Source organism: Sinohyriopsis cumingii, chromosome 7 (genome assembly GCF_028554795.1).
Source record: "Sinohyriopsis cumingii isolate HCF-2022 chromosome 7, ASM2855479v2, whole genome shotgun sequence".
Classification (NCBI taxonomy): Eukaryota; Metazoa; Mollusca; class Bivalvia; order Unionida; family Unionidae; genus Sinohyriopsis; species Sinohyriopsis cumingii.
In genome coordinates, this window is record NC_142967.1 from 11,069,605 (window position 1) to 11,094,844 (window position 25,240).

The following is a 25,240-nucleotide window of genomic DNA, read 5'->3' on the forward strand; positions in this document are numbered from 1 at the left end:
ATATACTCGTGTAAAAGCCCATTCGCGTATAAGCCGACCCCCAAATTGAACAGGTATAAACGCTAAAAAGTGCATGACCCGTGTATAAGCCAACCTACAACTCCGAGACATCTCAAGATGCATGATGTAAGTTCAAAATGCATTTATTTAGGCAAACTTATATTAAAAAAAAAATACATGTATACTTATCTTGAGGTTGGTGTGCATGATTATTAAAAAGAAATGATATAAACTTGTAAAGTAATTTATTTAATTTCCTTTTTCTTATTGTTTCTGCCTAATTTAGATTTGTGTATAATTTGATTTGAACAATGACAAGAATTTAGCAGTCGCGAGTTGCTGTAACACTACCTCTCCCTTTTGACTCGATTATTGTTTGTTTATGCATTATTGCATTTGACATTTTATATCAGTGCACCAGTAATTAGGTTTTTACTTTGCTTTGAAATTGTAAATACCTAACTCATTAAAATGTAATCCCAGTATGACAACACAACAAACAAATAATACGGCTGAATGTATTTACATAATGGCTCCACCGCATGTACATTGTAGGTTTGATTATGCGCTGAATTAAGTACATCCCTTGGAGTCAAATCATGGGCACCATTGCGCTAAACTTTAATGATATCTCCAAAATACCATAGTAAAGTTTCAGAAATAAAGCATTGAAAATTATGCTAATACCGTAAAAGCTAAATTGTAGTTTGCTTTGATGTAAGAGACCTTACACCATGCCTGTCAACTTCACACAGGGGGAGGAAGAAATAAATCTACATTTTTGGGGCTGCTCCATGCCTACCTTCCGATTTCATATCTTCCGATTTTTGCAGAGAACTCCCTGTTATTACATTATGTCTTCGATTTTCATTTCTTCCGAACAGGAAAAGTCCTACATGTTCTGTTGTATCACCTGTGATTTATTGTTGTGATAAAATAATTACTTTACTATGAGAATTTGCTTCTTCACTAAATAGAATGTTAAGTTTAATCATTATTCACATAACTAATGATATTTTTTTATCTCTGCAATAATAAAAAATAAACCAGAACAAAAAAAATAAACCACAACAATAAAATCGTCCACAATTTAAGTTCCAAGAATGATCACTATGAATGCTGTAACTCCATATGCTGTAGCGCCAGTCCTCCGAAAGAAACTTGCACGAGTGAACACCTAGCATTTTTATACCGTATATACCAATGCTAATTACCATTGTTAAATTAAAAGAAGGAATGAAAATACATACCATGCAGCAAATGTGTCCTAAAAAAACTAATTTAGAATATATGTTTTATAATAAAAAATACTAAATGATTTATGAGTTGACAATAAAGGAATAAGGTCGGATATACGAGGTGCCATGAGGCTGGCAATTTGGTACCTTTAGTTCAACAGAATTGGAAATCTTTTATTTGCCAATCAATTGCTGGTGATTGCATAACACAATAGTGTAAAACGTGGTTTCTTTGCATTACGGCGGAGGGCCAGTTGTTTTCACAAAATATTTGCATGGATAAGGATTAACTTTTAATTAGTTGCTCTGGCTTACTTGCTTGTTTATTTAACCCTTTACCTCATGCAAGCATCTTGGGATGCCTCTACTCCATTCGCATGGAAGCGCCTTTTGACGCCTGCTGTAAACATTAGCCATTTTGAGTTGGTTTTCGTAGCGCCACCTTTGGGGAAAACCCCCCTATTAGATACTACATTCATTTCTGCGAATGACAATTACGTCAGATCACATGGTTGCTGTTTATGCACTGGTTGATATCTGCTATTTAAAGTAACTGAGTCGTAATCTCCACTATCCAAAATGGCGGTTGCAGATTCCATTCAGTACTATTTGACTCGCGCATGAGCAGAAGGGTAAAATTTTTGCTAAACTAAGCCATTATTTTTGTATAGAGACCACTCTGTCTGCAGTTCATACTGGTTTGCCTTAGATCTGAGACCAAAAAGTCTAAAATCTGGACACAAAATCAGATTCTGACTAAGGGTGCATTTTGGGTAGAAAAAAGTTGGGTCCAAAAAATGAGTTTTTTTTATCTGTATTTTGTAGTGCAACTAGATATTCCAGATTATTTGGTATCATTGTAGAACTACATCTGTCTACATCACAGAAATGAATGTAGTATCTAATAGGGGGTTTTCCCTGAAGGTGGCACTACGAAAACCAGTTAAAATGGCTGATGTTTACAGCAGGCGTTAAAAGGCGCTTCCATGTGAATGGAGCAGAGGCGTCCAAAGATGCTTGCATGAGGTAAAGGGTTAATAGACGAGAACACGTCACCATTATAATCTTTACATTGGAACAGAATTAAAGATTAAACATGAATTTTGCTGGACAAGATGTATTTAATTAGTGTTTATTTCTTTCTGTGTTGCCACCCGTTATCAGTTACCAGAAATTTTCATTGATTGCTATTTTGCCAGATAATATTTACAATGTATTCAACAATATTTTCCAATAAAACATGACAAGTGATTTCTTTTTCAGACTTGTGAATTTCATGATCTTGATTCGAACCCTTTCTGGCACTAACTGCCATTTTCAATGATTAAACAAGCTATATATTAAGATGTCATTTATCAATTATGATTTCAATTTTCTTCACATTCAGCGCATAGGGGCTTATTTTTTTGGGGACAATTTCTTTGAAGAAAAAAAAAATGGATTTGTCAGGGTGTGAGTTGTCAAGGGTACGGTGCATTGTGACTGCATTTACTGCCAGAGTAATTTAAAAAAAAGAATAATTCAGAATTTAGACTCATCTGAGATTGAATTACAAGTATTCTGTCTTTCTGGTTGAGAATGGATATCTAAGGTGCGATAACAACTATATTCATGCATTAGTAACCCCCCCCCCCCCCAAGTAATTAGGTCCTAAAAAGCAGTTGATTTTGTAAGTAGTTTGCATTATGTGAAGTATGCATATGACATGGAATGCTATGACACAGGCTCCCATTGGTTTTTTGTGTAGTACTTCAATACTTCAAGACATTGTTGTTAAAATTTTTACAAATTTTTTCAAGCCATTCCACAACTATGCTATACCCAACATGGTTCATACAGTCTTTGAAGTCTTTGACAGTTTGGGGAAAATAAGGTAGCATTTTCAAGGCCTTGAAAGTTTGGGAAAATCGAGCAGAAAACCCTGAGGTCTTTAAAAGTCTTTGGAAATTGACATAAACAAAAACATTTTAATTTCTTTCCATAATCACAAATAAAATTGTCCAAGATTGTTAGATTCGGATGTAGTGGAGTTTTCCTGGTTTCTTTCTTTTGATTAATTATAGTTTGAATTTCATCATTAAACAATATTGTAGTAGTTTTCATTCATTGTTTCCTCATATAACTTGTATACAAAATGTTAGCGAAAATAGGTCTTGGAAATCTATGTTTGTGGTCTTTGAAAGTTTGGGAAAAGTCTTTGAATTTACCATTCAGAATTCTATATGAACCCTGTGGACCAAATTTGTGTTATAACAAAGCATGGTTTCACTGTATGTGAGAAAGTTTGCTTGTAGCTTCCCATGAGTTGGTGGTTCTTACTGGAGGGATTTCTGGGTTTTTCTTTCACTGGTTATACTGGCTCCCATGTATAACTATAACTTATCCTGTTGAAAAATAAGAAATAATGTTACTGATTTGGGGTCAGAAGGTCAAAGTTTAATGTCACTGTGACTGAAAGAAGATAATTGTTTTTGCATTTAGTTTTTCACCTTGACCAAAATTTGCGGAGGATTTGCACATAAGGCATGGAAGAGGCCTTTAATTTTGGATATCAGAAGGTCAAAGGTCACTCAGTGTGGTTCAAAGTAAAGTGGATTTTGCAGAACAACTTATGGTCTAGACCAAATTCATGGTCCAGATGTTGTGAATGGTGTACACTCAGAGTACTATAGAAATGTTATGGAGTATTAAAGGTTAAGGTTCCTTGTCCTGATAAGTCTGATAAAAAAAATAATGGTTTCTGCACAATAAGTTTATTTGCAGACACTATATCTCGACATAGAGGACTGTTAGACTTAGTTCGTATTAGTTGTCCATGTTTTCTCAGTATTCTTACACTTGTATACTTATTTCACAAGGTGAACAAAGAGCTTATCACATGCCCCATTTGTGGTAGAGATTTCCTTGCTAGCCAAATAGAAGCCCATGCTGCCACTTGCATGGGTGGGGACCAAGATGAGGGGCAGCAGCTGCGTAGGAGGTCTGAAGCAAGAGGTAAGTAGTTATTGTTCATAGTAAGTTAGCATTTAGAACTGCAGGAAGGTCTTCTGTTTCTAGTTTCCTCTACCAGCTTTCCATTTATTAACTATTGCTTTTAAAATGCATCATCTTAGTTAATTGGTAGATTGGTGCTTTACAACATAGCAGCACATGAAGGTTATATTGTGCCATGGCAACTTCTGTAGTATTCTCACACTATTCCATTTGTACCACCCCCCACCCCACCCCACCCGACTGATTTTAGAAACAGATATCAAGGATATAAAAATGTACAAAACTTTTTCATTTCATTCATTGATTTATAATAACCTGATTGTCACCAGAGGGTCCCAGACAATCATCTTTTTGTCATTTTGACCCGAATAGGAGTTCTTTTGTAACATAGTTGCCATATTTGGATGGGCCAGTCTATGTTTATAAGCAACACATAAGATATAGTTCACCATCTTTGATAATCACAGTAATTCCATACATTTTTGAGTTACGTCTCTTTGAACACATGTATACAAGAGTTTATCGTGTTTTATTTTGTTCAGTTTATTATAGAAATATATAACTAGACTTTGCAAATATTGGATGCAGATGACACATATTTTACCGTTTTTATCATGTATATAGGGACATGATAACATAATTAAAAAAATTTCCTGTCCCAGAACTTAAGGTTTCACCTAGGACATATGTCCCAAGACTGAAGAAACAAAATAAATTTGTACTGAATTTTTGACCACCCCCCCAACTGCACGTTGCAGTAAAATACATAAACAAAATGCTTATTTGATAATAAAAAGAAAGAACTAACCTTCTTTTGTTATCATTTATTCCTTCTTATTCATCATGAGCATAACACACAACACATTCATTGACACGAACATTGAGAAACAAATCATGTTTGATTGTGCTCAGATGTTTGAATATGTTATCTGACTGAAAACTGGATCCAACAAAATCGCAAATGAAAGCTAAATAATCAACCGATAGCTTGAAGACAACTCGCGTTCATGCATGACGATGTGTTAGATGCAAAATAACCAAGATTGAATTATATCTATGTCAGCTATATGGCAGTATCTAAAAAAAAATCATTATTTGAAAACACATTCATGTGAGTGCAAGTGACATTCTTTTCTCTTGCACTGGTTACAAAAGTGTCATTAAAGCAAGTTATTGCTGTGTACACTGTTTACCTGCAGAAATCAATGTCTGTTTGTATTAATTAGAACTACAGATGCCAAGCACATAGAAGCGGGGTGGTGAATAAACAAAACTGGCACTGAGCAGTAAACTCATTCTTTGAACTTACTAACATGACATCAAAGAAATAGGTATTTTTATCACAAAGCAAACTGACCTTGGAAGCCAACTTTGGATTCTTTTAAGTGTGCTGATTTTTTTAATTTGGTTGGGGAGGTAATGTACAAAACTGGCCAAGATAAGGAAGCTAACTTTTTCACTGTTAATCATGGGAATTTTGAAAACAAATTAAAACAACGGAACAAATTTTGAAGCGACACAATATAGTGCTTTGTGCGCGGACATTGATGACCCAGCGTCAGCCAGAAGATTTGGAGAAAATAAAATCATTTGATGAATTTGTGAAGGCCAGAATAGAAGCAGATGATTTTGCAAATGAGAGTGAAATAATCAGCTGATATCTTGAAGACAACTGCCATTTATGCATGACACAATGTTAGGTGCAGAATAACCAAGATTGAATTATATGACAGTATCTCGCAAATAATCATTATTTGAAAACACATTCACTTGAGTGCAAGTGGCAATCCTTTGCCAACACAGGTTACAAAAATATCATTAAAGCAAGTTATTGTTGTGTATACTATTTACCCTTAGACATCAATGCCCATTTATATTAATTATAACTACAGATGCCAAGCACATAGAAGCCCCAGGTGGTGAATGAACACAACTGGCAGTGAGCAGTAAATTCATTCTTTGCACTACTTACCAACAAGTCGTTAGAGACAAAGGTTATTTTTATTACAAAGCAAGCTGACCTCAGAAGTCGACTTTGGATTCTTCTAAGTGTGCTGATGTTTTGAATTTGGGATGTGTGTACAAAGATGGCCAAAATATGGAAGCTAACTTTTTCACTGGTATTCATGGGAATTTTGAAAATAAATTGAAACAATGGAACAGTTTTGAAAGTGACACAATATAGTGCTTCGTGCACTTACATCGTTGACCCTGTGTCACCCAGAAGATTTGGAGAAAATAAAATCATTTGATGAATTCGTGAAGGCCAGAAGAAAAGCAGATGACTTTGCAGACAATATGGTCATTCACATGGATGAAATTCTAGTGTATGTTGGTTTCATTCCTGAACCGACTGATGATTAGATGGGGGTCAAAAGCATGAGAATAAGAAAGACTGGTGCATATTTGAAAAATAAATCTGACTTTAGTCCTTTCTGTTTCCGCTTCAGGAGATGTTTTGCTTTTAACAATAATTTTTCATGGTATGAGAAAGCTTAAGAAAAATATGCACCAGAAGAACTGATCATACATGTGCAGGAGAAGAGTTGTGTTGATGAGACGCTGCTGCAGAAGATTAAAGAGTTTTATGTAAAGTACACAGTTTTATTTTATTTTTTTAAATTTCAGTTGGAGTGCATTTTCCAACATGTAATTTTCGAATGATTTAAAAGGCATGCCACAACTTACAACTCAAACAAACGATGTGTCCCAGAACATACAGTGCACAAAAAATTAATTTATGGTGTACCAACATATATGGTAAATACGGTATTCTAGATACCAGAAAAGAACAGCAAATAGTATATCTTCTTGTTTAAATCGGGAGCTTAAATTTTCTTTGAAACACCAATAAGTTGATATTGTTAGGGACCCCATGGTGACAATCAGGTTAGAAATTATAAATCAGTGAATGAAGTGACCGAGTTTTGTGCATTTTTTTATTCTGGGCTCTTTGTTATTCAAATGTAAACCCCATTTTTGTTGAGCCCATGTTATCAAATTACAAGACAGTTGTCACTCCACTGTAGCTGTGATGGCAAGACACAGTTATGAGATGGCAAGACATTGATGTCACCTAAATGTAGCTGTGATAGCAAGACAGTTCTCAGATGGCAATACATAGTTATTACTCAGCTCTAGCTGTGATGACAGTAGATAGGTTTATCTCAGCTGTAGCTGTGATGACAGTAGATAGTTATTACTCAGCTGTAGCAGTGATGCCAGTGATAGTGTCAGCATTAAAGGTCTGCATTAAAGCATACTGTTAGTCCTTGCCAGTCAGATACATTGGGCATACATCATTGCACAGTTTGTAAGTCAGATACATTGGGGATACATCATTGCACAGTTTGCCAATCAGATACAATGGGGATACATCATTGCACAGTTTGTCAGATACATTGGGGATACATCATTGCAGTTTGCCAATCAAATACATTGGGGATACATCATTGCACAGTTTGTCAGTCAGATATATTGGGGATACATCGTTGCACAGTTTGCCAATCAAATACAGTGGGGACACATCATTGCACAGTTTGTCAGTCAGATACATTGGGGATGCATCATTGCACAGTTTGTCAGTCAGATACATTGGGGATACATCATTGCACAGTTTGCCAATCAAATACAATGGGGATACATCATTGCACAGTTTGTCAATCTGGTCTAAAGCGCTCTCCGTTACGGATCACTGCCATCTCACCTCTGTCTGCGTAGGTTCAAGTCTCGGATTCGGCCAATGTGGGTATGTGAGAAAGCTTGCCAGTAGCTACTCGAGGGTCGGTGGTTCTTTCCAGGGTTTTCCGAGGTTCTTCCTCCACCATTAATACTGGCCGCCATGTATAGCCTATCGTGTGCTGAAAAATGTCGTTAAACCCTACAACAACAACAGCAACAACAACAGTTTGTCAATCAGATACATTGGGGATACATCATTGTGCAGTTTGCCAATCAGATACAATGGGGATACATCATTGCAGTTTGCCAATCAGATACATTTGGGATAAATCAGTACATTTTGCCAATATGATATTGAGGGAACATCATAGTACAGTTTGTAGTAAGAGAGAACCCTTGTATGGACAACTGTTTTGATAACAGTGGTGATACATCATTGCAGAGTTTGACCATTAGATGCAGTTGGGATACATTATTGCACAGTTTGCCAATCAGATACATTGGGGTTGCATCACTGCAAAGTTTCCCAATCAGGTACAGTGAGGATACATCATTGCAATTTGCCAATGCAGTACTGAGGGGACATTATTGTACAGTTTGTATGGGGAGAGTCTGTTTCCCAGAACCCTTGTATGGGCAACAGTTTTGACATGAGTGGTATTATATTGTTGTAGAGTTTTACATTCAGGTTCAGTGGATATATCATAGCCGAGTTAATCAGTTAGGTACAATGGGTACATCACAGCCCAGTTTGCCTATCGAGTACAATGGGGTACATCATAGTACAGTTTGCCAAACAGATATAGTGGAGATACATCATAGCACAGGACCACTCCGGTGGCCTCGGATGCTGGGGGTCATGAGTTCGATCCCTGGCAGAGTCATACGAAAGACTTTTAAAAATGTTTCTAACAGCTGCCTCACTTGGCATTCAACATTAAGAGGTTAGTGTTAGGACTGGTGTCCTTTCTGTTATGCAGCTGACCGCAGGCACTGTTTGACCTGACAGCATAATCCATACATGTCAACCACACAATTATGTCTTGTGCTTGCCTGTATTTGGATCTTGCTTTTCTGGTAGATTAAAAAATGAAATGAAAATAAGCAATAAAAGTTGTGTGTGTCATTTTTATCATCTCTTTAGTCTCTTTAAACTTGAATATTCTAAACAAGAAGTATGCTGTATAAGAAAAGTGTAAGAGTAGATTTGTCTATACATCTGCTTTGCCAAGAAGTTAATAAGATCCCTGCAAGATGTGAAGGTGAAGAGGGGAGCAGATGCAGCATCTGACCACCACTTAGTTGTCGCAAGGCTGAAGCTTAAGCTGAAGAAGAACTGGATGGGTACAAAAGAGACGAAAACAAAGTAAAACATCAGCCTGTTGAAAGATGCAAAAACTAAAGAAGAATACAGACTGACGCTTAACAAGTACCAAGTGCTATAAGAGATTCTTGAAGATGAGGAAGACAATGTGAACAACAGATGGCAGAAAGAAAAGGAGGCAGTAAAATCAACATGCCAAGAAGTGCTAGGCCCCATGAAGCACCAGCAGAAAGAATGGATTTCAGCCGAAACATTGTGTAAAATCCAGGAGCGGAAACAGAAGAAAGCAGCAGTAAATAGTAGTAGGACAAGAACTAAAAAAGTAAAGGTACAAAAAGAGCACACTGACACCCTCAAAGAAGTGAAAAGAATCATCAAGATAGACAAGAGAAACTACATTGAAGGACGGGCAGTAGAGGCAGAAGAAGTGGTCAGAAGTGAAACATGAAGAATCTGTACGATATCACCAAGAAGCTGTTCAGCAACTACAGCACAACAGAGAGACCCATAAAGGACAAGCAGGGAAGGACCATAGCAAGTACAGAACACCAAATTAATAGATGGGCAGAACATTTTGAAGAACTTTTGAACAGGATAGCACCACTAAATCCCTCAGAAATCCACCCAGCTAATGCAGATCTCCCCATAAGCTGTGACAATCCCACCAGAGACGAGATCAGGAAAGCCATCACCCAGCTGAAGAATGGCAATGCAGCTGGACCTGATGTCATCCCAGCAGAAGCCCACAAGCAGACCTAGAGGCTTCAGTGGAAATGCTATACCCCCTCTTTGAGAAGATCTGGGAGGAAGAAGAAATACCAACTGACTGGAAGGAGGGACACCTCATCAAGATCCCCCCAAAAAGCAACCTCAGCAACTGCTCCAACTACAGAGGAATCACACACTTGTCAGTACCAGGAAAGTCTTCAACTGGGTCCTCTTGGAGAGGATGAAGGATGCAGTCTACCCAAAGTTATGAGATGAACAAGTGGGCTTCCAGCAGAACAGATCTTGTGCGGACCAAATAGCTACTATTTGCATCATAGTCGAGCAGTCGTTGGATTGGAATTCTTCACTCTACGTCAACTTTGTCGATTATGAGAAGGCATTCAACAGCATGGACTGAGAGGCACTCTGGAAACTTCTTTGCCACTATGGTATCCCAACCATGCTGGTGAACCTGATCAAGAACACTTAAAATGGAATGTCCTGCTGAGTCATTCATGCAGGACAGCACAGACAGCTTCATAGTGCGGACTGGTGTGAGGCAAGGCTGCTTGCTGTTGCTGTTTCTCTTCCTTCTCACCATTGACTGGATTATGAAGATGCCCACCAAAGAGAAATGGGATCCAATGGACATTGTGGAGTCAACTTGAGGACCTGGATTTAGCCTATGATCTAGCACTCTTGTCCCATAGTCAGCAGCAAATGCAGGACAAGACCAACATACTGGCATCCACATCAGCACAGGTTGGCCTTAACATTCACAAAGACAAGATCAGTTATGTCAGTAACAACCCAGTCACACTGCAGAGAGTCCCCTGGAAGAGGTTGAGTCCTGCATGTACCTGGGCAGCATTATCAACCAGCAGGGTGGCACACACACAGATGTCAAGGCAGGAATAAGAAAGGCGAGAGCATCTTTCATACAGCTTAAGAACATCTGGAGCTCCAAAGAAATTTCCTTGGCTACCAAGAACAGACTGTTCAACTCCAACGTGAAGTCATTCCTACTTTATGGAGCAGAGACCTGGAGAACCACCAAGTCGACCTTCATCAACAGCTGCCTAAGAAGAATTCTCCATATCTGCTGGCCAGACACCATCAGCAACACCAACCTGTGGCAATGAACCTCCCAGCTTCCAGTAGAGGACGAGATCAAGAAGAGAAAGTGGGGTTGGATAGGACACACCCTACATAAGCCTCCAACCAACATTACCAGACAGGCATTAAGGTGGAACCCACAAGGCAAGCAGAGAAGAGGCTGTTCAAGAAACACCTGGCGACACAACTTCGAGGCAGACATCACTAAGATGGGTCACACCTGGAGTCAGCTCAAAGGGATGGCACAGGACAGAAGCCTCTGGCGATCTTTTATGGGTGGTCTATACCCCGGCAGGTGTGACGGGCAAAACTGAACTGAACATTTGACTATCCTAGATGTACATGACACATTTCCAAGAAAACAGCCATGCTTCTTCAGTCTGAAATTTGGCCTGACATATTCATTATATTGATAATAAAGTATGTTAGTGGACAAGTCTATATGTTTAAAGTAGGCATTAACAGACAAATCAACAAAGTTTTACAAATTTGAAAAGAATATTAGAGTGATGCAATACAGCACTTGGATTAAGCACAATGTCATGCTCATTGCAGAATTTGTCTTTTACACTGATTAGTTAAACTTGAAGATTAGTTAAAGTAAGTGCTAAATATAACTAAGTTGTCAGTATGTTTTGTGATTGTATTGATTTTCTAATACACAATGATTATGGCCAGTTGTGACAAGAAATTTGACCCACTGCAGAACAAGGTTAGTAAAAAAGAATGCATATTTTTCCATACAAGTTACTGTCATTATGGCATGTAATGTATAGATTACACTTTTCATGCTCATTATGTTTTATTGGATTTGATGTAGTGTACAACACAATTTTGTGGATGCAGCTAGTTTCAGTTTTCAGTGAATGGCTCGGTGCTTACTATGGTCATCATCTAAAAAAACATACATTGAAAAATCTTTATGATCCATGATTTTTGTAAGAGTTCTTTATCTTTGACTTGCATCTGTTATGTTAGAATTTTATGAATGCAAAAACTGTTCTTGTAGTTTTTAGTGGATGAACTTAGTCATATTATGGTCTTGATCAGAAGAGTTATGATTTAATTGCAGGCTTGCCTTCATCATGGGGTTAGGGGTGGGATACAGGAGAGGTCAGGGGTATATTTACATGAACAGATTGCTCACACTTCCTCTAGTTGTCGGTGTTGCATTTTTTAGCCCTATTAGCCATAGATTAGAAGAGCACTTACGCCACGTCTTGTTTCTTGTTGTCTATCATCTGACATTCATCCATCCATCATTGTTACTTCTAAACTTTTTGGAGGATTGCTGTGAATCATCCCATGGTCCAGTTAAATGAAAATGGTACTGCTTGGACACCACAGTGGCCATCATGAAAGTCTGGGTCTCCCTATTCTGTCCGGAATGGATGGTCATAGCCACTTGTGGTTTTCAATTAAAGCCTTATATTTAGTTGGTTCTGATGAAGATGGTGCTTACTAAAGTCCATTTTTGCCACCATGGCAATGATCTCTAAAATTTCATATCTGCTGTTAAACAGAAAGCTGTATTGATATGGGGTTTTCACCAGATGTTTAGTTGGTCCAGAATAAAAATGGTGCTACTCTGATATCCAATGTGGCAAGGGCCATCTTGAAAATCTTTGTCACTGCTCCTAAATGGATGGTCATATCAAGATTAGGTTTCCTCTATTCTTATTAATGATGTCTAGTTGGTCCTGAAATAAAATGGTGCCAATCTTTTGTCCATTATGGCTGCTACTTTAGCCATTTTGAAAATCACGATATTGCTATTCCTGATGAATAGAAAGTCGGCAGTTCAAATTATAAATGTTAGTGTTTTTAATTCCTGGAAATTGTTTTCAGCGGGTCGAGCCCCAGTCCGTAAGTGGTTAGCATGCAGGACTTGTGACGCGTGGATTCAGGCTTGGTTGGCTACCATGTCTTCTTCAAGGCCCATTACTCTGGTTGCCTATGTAACTGTGTTACTGTAACATAAGAAGCATCTTTGTACATCCATTTGATTGTGCATATAGGATACTGTACCAAGGCATGTATGTTTTATAAACGGATTTCTTGTTTATTGCCTGATTAACAAGCTTTTGTAACTTGTAGCTAGCAGTCTTTGCAGATCCCTGATCCAGTGATATGTCCTTTTGAAGTGGAGAAATGCAATATCATATGACCCAAACACAGACAGAAAACGATCATAAAAATCTGAATGTTTTTTTATATATTAATTTTAAGAAGTTCAGCTTTTACATTTTTCCTACTAAAATGTGTGCTTTTTATTCATGCCATAAATAAAATATGTAGAAACTGATGTTTACCTTTGATGCATTTAACTTGCACTGTATGTACCACGTTTGGATGAAAATCAGTTTTGTACCAAAACTTGGTTGCAGTGATTTATTCAGTATGACTTAAAGCTTGTTTCCAACACTAATTTCACATGTTGTCTCCAAATAGCCATTTCAGACAAAGGGTGTATCTATCATGCTTCACGTTGTTGATAAAGATTGTGGGGAACATTTTCAATGAAAGATTCTAACTATGAAATTCTTTCTGTTTCAGCAAGAGCTCACACCCCTGAACTGGAGCAAGAGGCTTCAAGGTATGTGGTTTACTATACATCTTTGCACATTTTGTGATGATGGCTGCCTAATTGCATAAACCACCTGTTTCAAAGTTAAACTTGCATTGTTTCAGATTACCTTGTGTATTTCCTAGGCAGATTGCCTCCATCTAGCATCTTACCTCCAGCAGTCTGAAAAACTATTAGTCGATGCTGAATCTGAATTCTGAATCTGATCTGAATCTGCTTGCTGATAAATAAGGTCCATGTTACAAACTCGCAAACTCTACCATATGTATAAATTGTATTTATGAAATAAAGACATCTAACTTTGTAAAAAGTGTCTCTATGAGCATACAACGAATATTGTATTAAATTAGAGAGAAAGAGAGATCATGTGTGTGTGTGCTTTGGATGAAATCTAAACTTTTTAATTATGATCAATGATAATTGACTTAAATTATCATCCTCATGTATTTGTGTTTTATTTATTTATATTTTTATTTCATTTTTGTTTATATATTTATTTACCGGAATTACCTGTCAGGTTAAATATTTTCCTAGTCCACATTGCATGTCATTTGGCTGAGCATTCTGGTTGTATTGTTTTCTTGTGAATTTATTTTCAAGTTGTAGAAGTTAAGCAGTTAGAATATGTCGGATGATTATGGTAGTACATCAAAAGATGGGTAATAGTTGGAAATATATTGATGTACGTACATCAGTACTGCTGAGATTATCTGTTTGGGCAAAGATGGGAATTGTTTCAACAAAAAAGCTGACTCTTTGTATTGCATATAAACAAATATGTGAGCATGTTGTTCTGTTTTGACTGCATCATTCATCTCATTAACTCCATCTGTAGACATTTACATGGTTTGAACTTGTCTGGAAAATTACTGGAAATTTGTTGTTTTGTTTTTTTTTTCATTTTTAAAGCTTATTGTCACCTAATATTTTTTTCTTCTCATTTTATCTGCATGTAATTTACATACCAGCAAAATGTGGAAGAGTGCTAAGTGCAGTTAAAGCAGTATATTCAGTTTGTTTTTGGAAACTGTGTCTTTTTGACATGTGTATTGTGAAAGACATTTTTGTTATTTTCTTACCTAAGCTTGTGTGATAATAAAATTGTATTGTATTTAAAATACTGAACACTGAAATGAGGTCAGCATTTTAATGAGTTTTCGGGCTTCAGACAACAGTTTTGGGGGGTTTGTGTTTTTTTTAATGATTACAATGACGTAATTGTCAAGATCATGACATGGTCAGCTTAGGCTAAATATAGATTCTGTGGTTTAACACCGAGAGAAATTAACATTGAACAAAACAGGGTACTAGACAAAGAACCTAAAATCATGTGACAGTACATGTATCACATCCTTGATAAACAAGGAATTTAATTTACTCTACAAAAGTTTAATCTGCAAAATTAAATTGCAGTACTGTACAGTTAGCAATATAGGAATAAATTGTTGCCAAACTTCATTATGTCATCACCTAAATGGAGAAATAATACTCCAGATGGAAAAGTAAAAGTTATTCGACTTGACGATAATGGGGAGAGTTCACTTGCTGATAAATGTTATATTGGGAATACTCAAATAAACAACATTGTCACAGATAAGGAGAATATCCTGTTACGGTGGGAAAATGGAGTGAATGGAAAGAGGATTATTTTCAAAATGAAACAATGTATGTACCAAGATTTAAATGGTCTTGCGATGCACATGCCAACAATACCAAACTCACAGTTCATGCTTAAAAATAAGAACTGTTATGTTACCTTGAAATAAATCTGTTTAAGACAAGAACATTTTAGTAATTAATGCTACTTTTAAATGAAGATATGAATTGCTTTAAATTATATATAGATTTTTTTACTATATATACATATACATCTCATAAATATAGTCCTACCACTGGAAAGGCCACCCATCTTATATATGCAGGAGGGGTGGCTGTATAAGAGGGACTTCAAAAGATGTGTGTCCCAAGCTGTCTGGATCTTTGGAGGCTAGGATCCTTTCTAGTTTGGAGAGGCTCTTTGCAGCCTAAGTCAGACTTGTTGCTCCCTCACTCAGTGATGGTGAGTGATCTTAGAAATTGTGTAATGGCACAGCAGTGGCCAGACGGTGGAAGGAGTTGTATGTAACTTTATTGTACTTTGATCTATGGTCTCAGGCAAAAGCTGCTGGGTACATTTGCCTGCTTGAAACCTTAAGCCCCGCCCCCACACACACACACGCACACACACTTTGGATTCAACTGCTTACTTGAGAGGACCCTAGACCCATTTCATTATGGCTGACATTGTGTTTAAACTGGAGATTGGACACCAGTTACCATATCCTTACATTCTGACCCCTATTTTTGTCTGCCTAATTCATTCGGTTAATGGAAAAATCTATTTCCAATAGCCATACAGAGACTGTTAGAAGTCTTGGCCAGGATATATGCTCCATAGATATATATAGATTAAAAACTGCAGAACTCCATCACTGCAGGAGGGAAGCAGCCTTGGAGACATCCAAAAGCCTTCATATATCTATGTGGTCCTAAAAGAAATTGTTGCCAAGCTGATGTCCAGTATGCGATCCATCATGAAAACCATTTCATTACTGCTCCTGGCTTGATGGTCATATCATTATGGGGTTTTCTCTAAAAGACTTAATTTGATGTCCAGCCCTAAATCAAAAAGGTGCTGATGTGAAATCGAAGATGGCCACTACAGCAGACAGCTTAAACATCTTGTTATCACAACTTGATTTGAACAGTAAATTGTATTGATGTAGGGTTTTCACCAGAAGACTTCTTATGATGTCCAGTTAGTCTTAAATGAACATGGTGTTGATCTGATGTCCCATATGACCACCACACAGAAAATAGTTATCTCTGCTTTATTCCAAATGGATGGCTACTTGTGTTTGGGCCAGTTGACTTCTTTGATACCTAAAAGACATTGGTGCCAGTTGCACATTCAATATGCTTGCCAAGATGTTTTAAAAATATTGTTGTCACTGCTTCCCCTAAACGGATGAACATTATGACAGGGCTTCCACCGTATCCTAAATAGATGATCATTATGACAGGGCTTCCACCATATCCTAAATGAAGATGGTGGTAGTCATACATCCAGTATCACTGCCACAACAACTGTCTTAAGGTCTTGTTTTTACTATTCCCCTAAATGGATGATCATTATGACAGGGCTTCTCGAGGGTCGGTGGTTCTTTCCGGGGATTTCCCGGGTTCTTCCTCCACCATTAATACTGGCCGCCATGTATAGCCTATCGTGTGCTGAAAAATGGCGTTAAACCCTACAACAACAACAACAACAACAACATTATGACAGGGCTTCCACCAGATCCTAAATGGAGGATCATTATGACAGGTCTTCCACCAAATCCTAAATGGAGGATCATTATGACAGGGCTTTCACCAAGTCCTTAATGGAGGATCATTATAACAGGGCTTCCACCAAGTCCTTAATGGAGGATCATTATAACAGGGCTTCCACCAAGTCCTTAATGGAGGATCATTATAACAGGGCTTCCACCAAGTCCTTAATGGAGGATCATTATAACAGGGCTTCCACCATATCCCAAATGAAGATGGTGGCAGTCATACATCTTGTTTTTACTACTACCCTGAATGGATGATCATTATGATGTGAGGTTTTCACCAGAAGACTTCTTATGATGTCTTCTTTGTCCTAAATGAACATGGTGCCAAGCTGACATCCATTGTGTGTACCACAGCAGCTAATTTGAAATCTTATTGCTTAAAAAGATCAGCATGTTAATTATAGTAGCTCCTCTACAAGTGCATTGGCTAATTTTCTTCTTGTTCTTTTTGAAGAAAGGCGATGCTCAGTTTTTGCTGTCGATGGTAATAGGGTTAAAAAGCCATTCCCAACATTAACATTGTCAAAAAAGCCTTACCCAGCACTAATATTGTCAAAAAACCTTACCCAATGCTAATATTGTCAAAAAGTCGGACTATCAGTTCGATTTTCATTTAGTCGACCGTATCAGGTATTTTGAGCTACAGAGACTGGTGCCAAGCTCTCTAATGCCTGGAAGAAATATCCTTGTGTGTTGTATGTTTTTTTAACTAAACACCGTGTGAACCTTTGGGTAAAGCTCCACTCTCTACACAGATCCCCAGACACACTCCTGTCTTGCTGGATATGATCGAGATTAAATTTTATCCCCATATAGGGTTTGGCCCCGAGTGGCCGAGTGGTCTAAAGCACTCACCATTCCGGATCACTGCCATCTCACCTCTGTCTGCGTGGGTTCGAGTCCAAGGCTCGGCTAGCGTGGGTACGTGGGAAAGCCTGCCAGTAGCTTCTCGTGGGTCGGTGGTTCTTCCCTGGGTTTTCCAGGGTTCTTCCTCCACCAGTTATACTGGCCGCCATGTATAGCCTATTGTGTGCTGAAAAATGGCGTTAAACCATACAACAACAACATATAGGGTTTTTATTTCTTTTTGGCAGCTGGGGAAGTGTAAAAAGCATATTTTCCTTCGCAGGGTTCACACGGGACCTTGAAAGGCCTTGAAAACACCTTGAAAATTCAAAATATTGACTGGATCCCTTGAAAAACCTTGATTTTCCTGAAAAAAGAAGGAATTAATAAATAGTTTTCATTTTGTAGGTTTAAATAAAAAAGAAAAGGGGGAAAAAAACAACAAAAAAGACCCCCCCCCCCCCAAGTTTGTGCCAGAACATAAATATTTCCACAACTGGCCACTGTGTAGTCATACATTTTGAACTTCCAATTGTACAATTCCCGGATGTAGCCGCAGCTTAAATTTGAATCGTTTGTGATCTTCTAAATGACTGGCTGTTGATTCCAACTTTGATGGCTAGATGAAGAAAAATATAAAGTTAGAGATATGAGATCTTTCTCAAGGACCTTTGCAAAATGCAAATTATGCTAAAAGGATATTGATTTGCATGCAGTGAGATAGATTGCTCTACCAGCCGCACAATTCACCCAAAACTACTCGAATCCACCCAAATCTTCCCCAAACCATCAAAAACCTGCCCATATACACCACAAACATGGTGTAATTTAAACACAACATACCCAAAACCACACGTAAACATTGGAAAGAGAACTAACTAGTAGAAACAGGTGATAAATTATGCCAGATTTAGTATTTACATTGGATGAAAATAAACAAGGGAGGCAAATGTTACAGGATTCATTGCCAGTGCTGGTTATCAAGTCAAAATGGACAGAGTCAATACATTCCAAATAAAAACAGCCTCATTGTGAAGTAAATAATGGACCATCAATTCCATACATATCAATGGAGATGAAAACAATAACATACATGACAATTTTAAATATTTGTATGTGCATTTGTTCTTGTATTTATTAGCAGTTGGTTGTTGCTATGGGTTATAGCGATATATTGTATTATTTTCTTGATGTTCTGTATAATTTCTTGTAGTTAGATCCATGTAAAGGTACTGATTCATTTTTTTCCAAACTGAATTGCAAATAACTGCTGATCCATTATGTACTTTATGCTTCATGTCATTACATGTAAAAATGTTATTGTCGTTGAAATTTAATGTTAATACGGTCTTCTGCATATTGGATTCATTTATGTGAGGCAGATAAAAAGGTCTATGAATACGTACATAAAAGTGTAAAATGTCTTCAGAACACAACATATTTTATTTGGATTTTTTAACGTAGCTTTTAAAAAAAATTCAGTCATTGCTATGATGTCTTCTGCATGGCAATTTATAGTGATGTCTAGCACTGGGGCATCATTCCGCAGACATGTAGCATGATGTCCCACCCAGTCACATTATCCTGACACCAGGCCGACCAATCCTAACTGACTTGTTATTGCTGAATGCCTAGTGAGGCAGCTGTTAGTACTATTTTTATAAGTCTTTCTTATGACTCAGCCAGAGTTCGAACCCACAACCTTTCATATCTGACGTGGATGCTCTAACCACTAGTCAGTTTAGTATGAGCCAAACTATTACATGCTGTGACAAAGTGGCGGTCCGTGAAATTTATAGAAGGCAGTAAAAATCAAAGAAGTGAGCAGATAAAAGGTCAGAGGTTGTTCTAAAATGAATCAGAATGTCAATATTATTTTGTAATTAAATTGATTGGTATATATAAAATTGCGATAGCAACTTGTACCATTTTTGTGCTTGAATCAGAAAATAGACTGTGACTCCTTTATACAAAAAACAATGTAATTTGTATGAAACGAAGTACAAAATAAGACTATTACATATGTTGTAATTGAAATGCAACCTGAAGAGTTACTCTCATTCCACATATATTGCATAAAGATTAAAGGAAATGCAAATGCATTTTATCCAGGAATGGGCTGTGGAAGAATATTTTGGAGAAAGGTCCTTAAAATTAAACAACCACATGGAAATAGTAATTATAATGAAGCTTGTCGGCGAACAAATCCAAACATTGTAAGAGACACTGTAAATTTTCTTCTGGTTTTGGGTATGTTTTGTTTGATTTACATCATGTTTGTGGTGGATTTGGGCAGTTTTGCTGTAATTTTGGGTGGTTTGGGGCAGGTTATGGGTGAATCGTGTGACCTGTGCTCTACGGTCACATGCAGCTGGAAGTATAACACCAAGCTCTATAAATGGTGTTTAATATAGCAAAACAAGAAGCCTTCAGCATGAAATCATTTTTAATGAAAGTGGTATGTTTGTGAAGACAGAGATTCAAGTTTTAAATAGAAACTGCATCAAGTCTTCAAATGAAATTAATTCATTCTGATTCTATTTTTGGATTGAATGAAAATAGGACAGAATAATTTCATTGAATACGATAAGCCTATAAATACAGAATACAGCTGAGAGAAATATTGATATATCTAATATGAAGTAGTTTAAAATATCCATATGGTATTTTTGAATAAGTGATAAAATAAATGTACATATATCTTTGTTGTTTCTTTTCGTTTTATGGTGGCATCCCCACCAGATGAAGAACAAAGGCAGGTACTGAAAAAGTCAGTGAGATAATGACAGCTGCTGCTGCTGACTATGCATTGAAAGCAAAGACCATTAGGAAAATTTCCTTTAACACAACATCAAATAGATTGAGGAAAAGTGTTAAGGACAAAATCGCAGAACTTGGAGCTCTTGAAAAACAGCTCGATAAGCTTCAAGAACTGAAAAATTCACTCCAAAATATTTTGGACTTTTTAAATAGTGCAGTATAGAAAGAGTAAAACGCAGACATGATTTTTCTCTGATTTAAAGTGGAATTCTGCTTTTCTCCTGACTTGAATCAGATTTTACTTGATATAGTCCGTTTTTATATAACATCTCTGATCTTTTTTTTTGTTTTTTTTGGTCTGTCCCGTCCCATTCCACAACAACCTTTATAAATTATTTGTTTCATATATTAGTTAGCACATGACTCTCGTAAAGAGTATTCAGATTGGTCAACGGTTTAAATTCATCCAATGAATCTTAGTCTAATGGAAACTGATGGCAATGGAAAGAAGAAGCATGCTTGCAAAATATGGTGTCCAGAGTTCTTGAGAGAGACCATGACATGAAAAGTTCAGATAAAGGTTTAAAAAACATATGGAAATGGGAATGGCTGGAGCAAAAGTTCTCGGAAATTTAGTTGGTCAGTTTATAAGAAAACGGAACTCTAGAGAACTGGCATTTTGTGACCTCTGCAAGAAAGACCTGAATTACAGTAATTGCGGTTGGAAGGGTTTGGAACAGCACCTACGAAAGAAGCTGCATATGGAGAAATTGAAGCTCAGAAGGCATCAGGAAAAAGTGCAATTAATTGCTATAAGAAGAAAGATTTCTTGCATGTTGCCAATACAAGCACCAGCTTGAAAGGAAAAAGGCTCTCATTGAGAAGGAAAAGAAACGATTGCACAATGAGCCAAAAAAAAGTCAGTGGTGACAAAAAGAAGGCTAAAGAAATCTTTATCTTACAGTTTGATTCTGAAGGGGATAGGAAGTCAGGTTGTACTTGCTGTTCTAGGATTGGCATTCTACCACCCCTCTCTGTATTCCCACTTAATCTCTATGGGATGTGTAAGGCCCCCCCCCCCCCCTTCAGAAAGTAAGTTTTCCTTCACCCCATGGCACATTTGATGTCCCTCCCTTGGTTTCATGGTAAGGCAGATATGACAGACCATGAACATGCAGTGTTGCCAGTGACACCAAAAAGAAGGGTTGCTGCCACTTACCCCTTATGATGATCCCACTCACCTAGTAAGTCTGTAAGTAGGGCTTGTCAGACCTCCCCCCATGAGGGGCTTAGGGATAAGGACAACACCATGTCAACAGCTACATCAAGGTTGAGTGATACCAGGAGCGACAGTCCTGTCTTGCAGGTGACTGTCCCTCTGTTGGGACCCCTGTCCTTCCCACCTGCTTGACCAGGTGCTGAGGAGGAGGAAGTTTAAATAGTCAATAAGCTGGAGAATGAAATTTACTGCTTTCTTCACCCTGACTTGTGTCCCAAGTCTTCTGGTGCTGAGGACAATAAGTTTCCTCTTTTTGGGGTGGTGGTTTTAACGCCATTTTTCAGCACATGATTGACTATACATAGCAGCCAGTATGTTTGGTGGAGGAAGAACCACTCACCCACAGGAAGCTCATTGCAAGCTTTCTTGCATACCCTTGTTGGCTGAGCCCAACCTTAGACATCTTGGTCACATGGGTCCCCTCTAAAGAGTTTTTCTGCAGCAGCATCTCTTTCAAACCTTCTGTGTCTCCCACACCCAGGACTGGTCCAGGAACTTAACACTGAAGTTTTCCTTCAGACAAATATGCCACAGTCCTAAAGGGGTGGTCTCCCCACCCTTTGGCTGTTGATTTCTGCCACAAGCTGTTGCCACCCTAGCCTCTAGATCCTTCACCCCTGATCCAGATCTTCTTGGTGATGCTGGGTCATCGATGTCCTTACATGAAGCACTATATTGTATCACTTTGTTTAAAAATTCCATTGTTTCAATTTATTTTTAAATTTCCCGTGAATTTCCTGTGAAGTTAGCTTCTCTATGTCAGCAGACTTGGTATCTTAAAAAATTTTTTTTGCACTTTTAAAGACTCCAAAGTCAGCTTCTGAGGTTGGCTTTCTTTGTATTCAAATAATCTTTGTATTGATATCCTTGAAGAAAAAAAATAGGCTTAAAATTATCCAAAGTTGGCTTTTGAGGTCAGCTTGCTTTGTAACAAAAATAACCGTAGTCTTTGATATCTTTTTGGTAAGTTCAAACAATGAGTTTATAGCTTGCGGCCAGTTGTGTTTATTCACCATCTGGGCTTCTGTTTGATGTCATCTGAGAGTTATAATACATACATACGGCCATTGATGTTTACTGGTAAATAGCGTACATAGCAATAATTTTCTTTAATAATACTTTTTGTAATCCATGCTAGCGAAAAGATTGTCATTGGCACTCAAGTGAACGTATTTTTAAATAATGATTTTTATTTGCGAGATACTGTCGTATAGTTGACCTGGATATAATAAAGTCTTGGATCTTTTGCACCTAACATTGTCAGGCTTAATTGGGAGATACCTTCAAGCAATCATTTGATTATTTCTCTCTTGTTTTTGATTTTGTTCACTCTAGTTTTCAGTTGGATGACATTAACACCTTTGAGTACAACCAAACTCTATTTGTTTCTCTATGTTCATGTAAATAAACAATGTGCCATGTGTTATCAGACATAAACAATCCATGCTACAGTATTGACACCTATGCAACAAATATGGAGTTTGTTGATAGATTTTATTCTTTGATGCTTATGATGAAATGATAACAATACAAGGTTAGTTTCTTTCATTTTATTATCAAATAAGCATTTTGTTTATCTATTTTATTGCAGTGTGCAGGGGGGGGACATGAATTTTCAACACAAATTTGTTTCATTACTTAAGTCTTGGGACATATGACCTAGGTGAAGTAATGTTTCATCATAAGTTCTAGGACAGGAAAAAATTAATTATTTTGTTGTGTCCCCATATATCCAGTAAATGCAGTAATTATGACCTTGTTTGGTCCTGGATAAAATTGTGTCTATCTGACCTCATATTTTTGATGCCAAAATGAATGCATTCAAAATCTTCAATAACTCTCCTAATTGGTTAGTAATATCAACATGGGATTCTCACCAAAAGTCTAAAAATCTTCTATTGTTGTTCAGTTTGTCCTAAATGAAATTTCCAACACTCAACAGTTAAAAGAAGAAATGGTCTTATCTTAAATTTCTGGAAATTCTTTTCTGCCAGTATAGCATCAGTCCCTGCAAGAGATGCTTATTTTTAAAATGGTGTCTCTCAGTCTCTGTCACACTTTTGACTGAATATCTTTGAAATATTTTGATTTTAAACTGGGAATGCATTCTTACATCATGACATGAGTTTGTCACATATAAGAATGGGCTTTGTTGGGTAGGCTATTCTATAAGCACACACTTACACATTTGTTTTTTTCCTGCTGTTCACCCCACCCCTTCAAAGTCCAACTTTCCTGGGCTTAAAGACCACTTAGCACATCTGTGATCCAGCTCTCCTGATATGTTTGTGTTGAAAAGTTTCTCTTTGAACAGTTCTCATACATATGATACGACAGGATCTACAGAGTTTCTTTGAAAAAGACCATGGGTAAACATGCTTGTGTTCTTCTATCTCTTTAAAAGGATTTTGGTGTTCCAAAGATAATATTCCTAGGAAATATTAGAGCATGATGACACGAATAAACCTTGTATATTATAATGTTATAAATAAATCTCATTTTAATGTGTCACAAGTAAACCTCATTTTAATGTTCCCAAGTAAACCTCATTTGTTAATGTGTTGTGAGTAGACCTTATATTAATGGGCCAACTTTGTGCATCTCACCTGAAGATGTTTTTTTTTCTCAGTTTGATGGAGATGTGCTACATTTGTGATGGTCATTTCTGCAAAGGCCAGAGGTATCAGGACCATCTGGAAGGATGTTTGGAGCAAGCAAAGCGTCATCAGCAAGAAGTAGAGATGAAGGGCTTCAAAACAATATACCAGTCGGTTGTTGAAAAAGATGCTGCTGCATCACGGACCACACGTTCTCGTGCACGGGGCCATGTTGGGGTAGGAGATAAAAAGCTCTTACATGGACTGACTGAGGTCTGGGATAAGCACGAGGGGTATAATAATAATACAGGTTCTTATTTAATACAAATCTGAGAAAGTCGTTCACAAATTTGAGTCCTCTTTTTATTCTGCCCTGATTCATTCAGAAATGGCAGTTAGAAAATGAAACAAAAAACTAGTTTTACATGACAAGGAATAGAATTGTTTTTCATGGACCTAAGAGAAACCAATTTATGTTATCTAGGAAAATGTAAAAGATTATGGTTTATAATTATGCTGAGAAGTACAACAGCAACTAACTAAAAGTAGGTCACTGTGAAGTTCTTTTCTGAATCATGTAATACTTTTCATGTTTAGGTGAGTTTCTCAGACACTTTTGCTTTTATGGATGATACTTTAATATGTTGTTGTAGGGTTTAATGCCATTTTGCAGCAAACTTAATTGGGTATGCAGTTACTTGTATATTTATTGTCAGAGATTTGACATGAAGTT

At 37.3% G+C, this 25,240-nt stretch overlaps 1 protein-coding gene across 5 annotated transcripts in view; it reads left to right on the forward strand.

Annotated features, from left to right (window-relative positions):
• Positions 1–25,240, forward strand: part of LOC149794731 (uncharacterized) — a 97,277-nt gene that overhangs the window by 59,668 nt on the left and 12,369 nt on the right. For 3 of the 5 annotated variants that reach the window (XM_089964345.1, XM_089964348.1, XM_089964346.1), the window contains exons 12-14: positions 4,097–4,232; positions 13,618–13,657; positions 24,540–24,817. In XM_089964345.1, the coding sequence (XP_089820471.1) occupies positions 4,097–4,232; positions 13,618–13,657; positions 24,540–24,817 (454 nt within the window). The remainder of the gene's footprint in view (positions 1–4,096; positions 4,233–13,617; positions 13,658–24,539; positions 24,818–25,240) is intronic. The other 2 variants (XM_089964349.1, XM_089964350.1) reach the window with 1 other exon arrangement.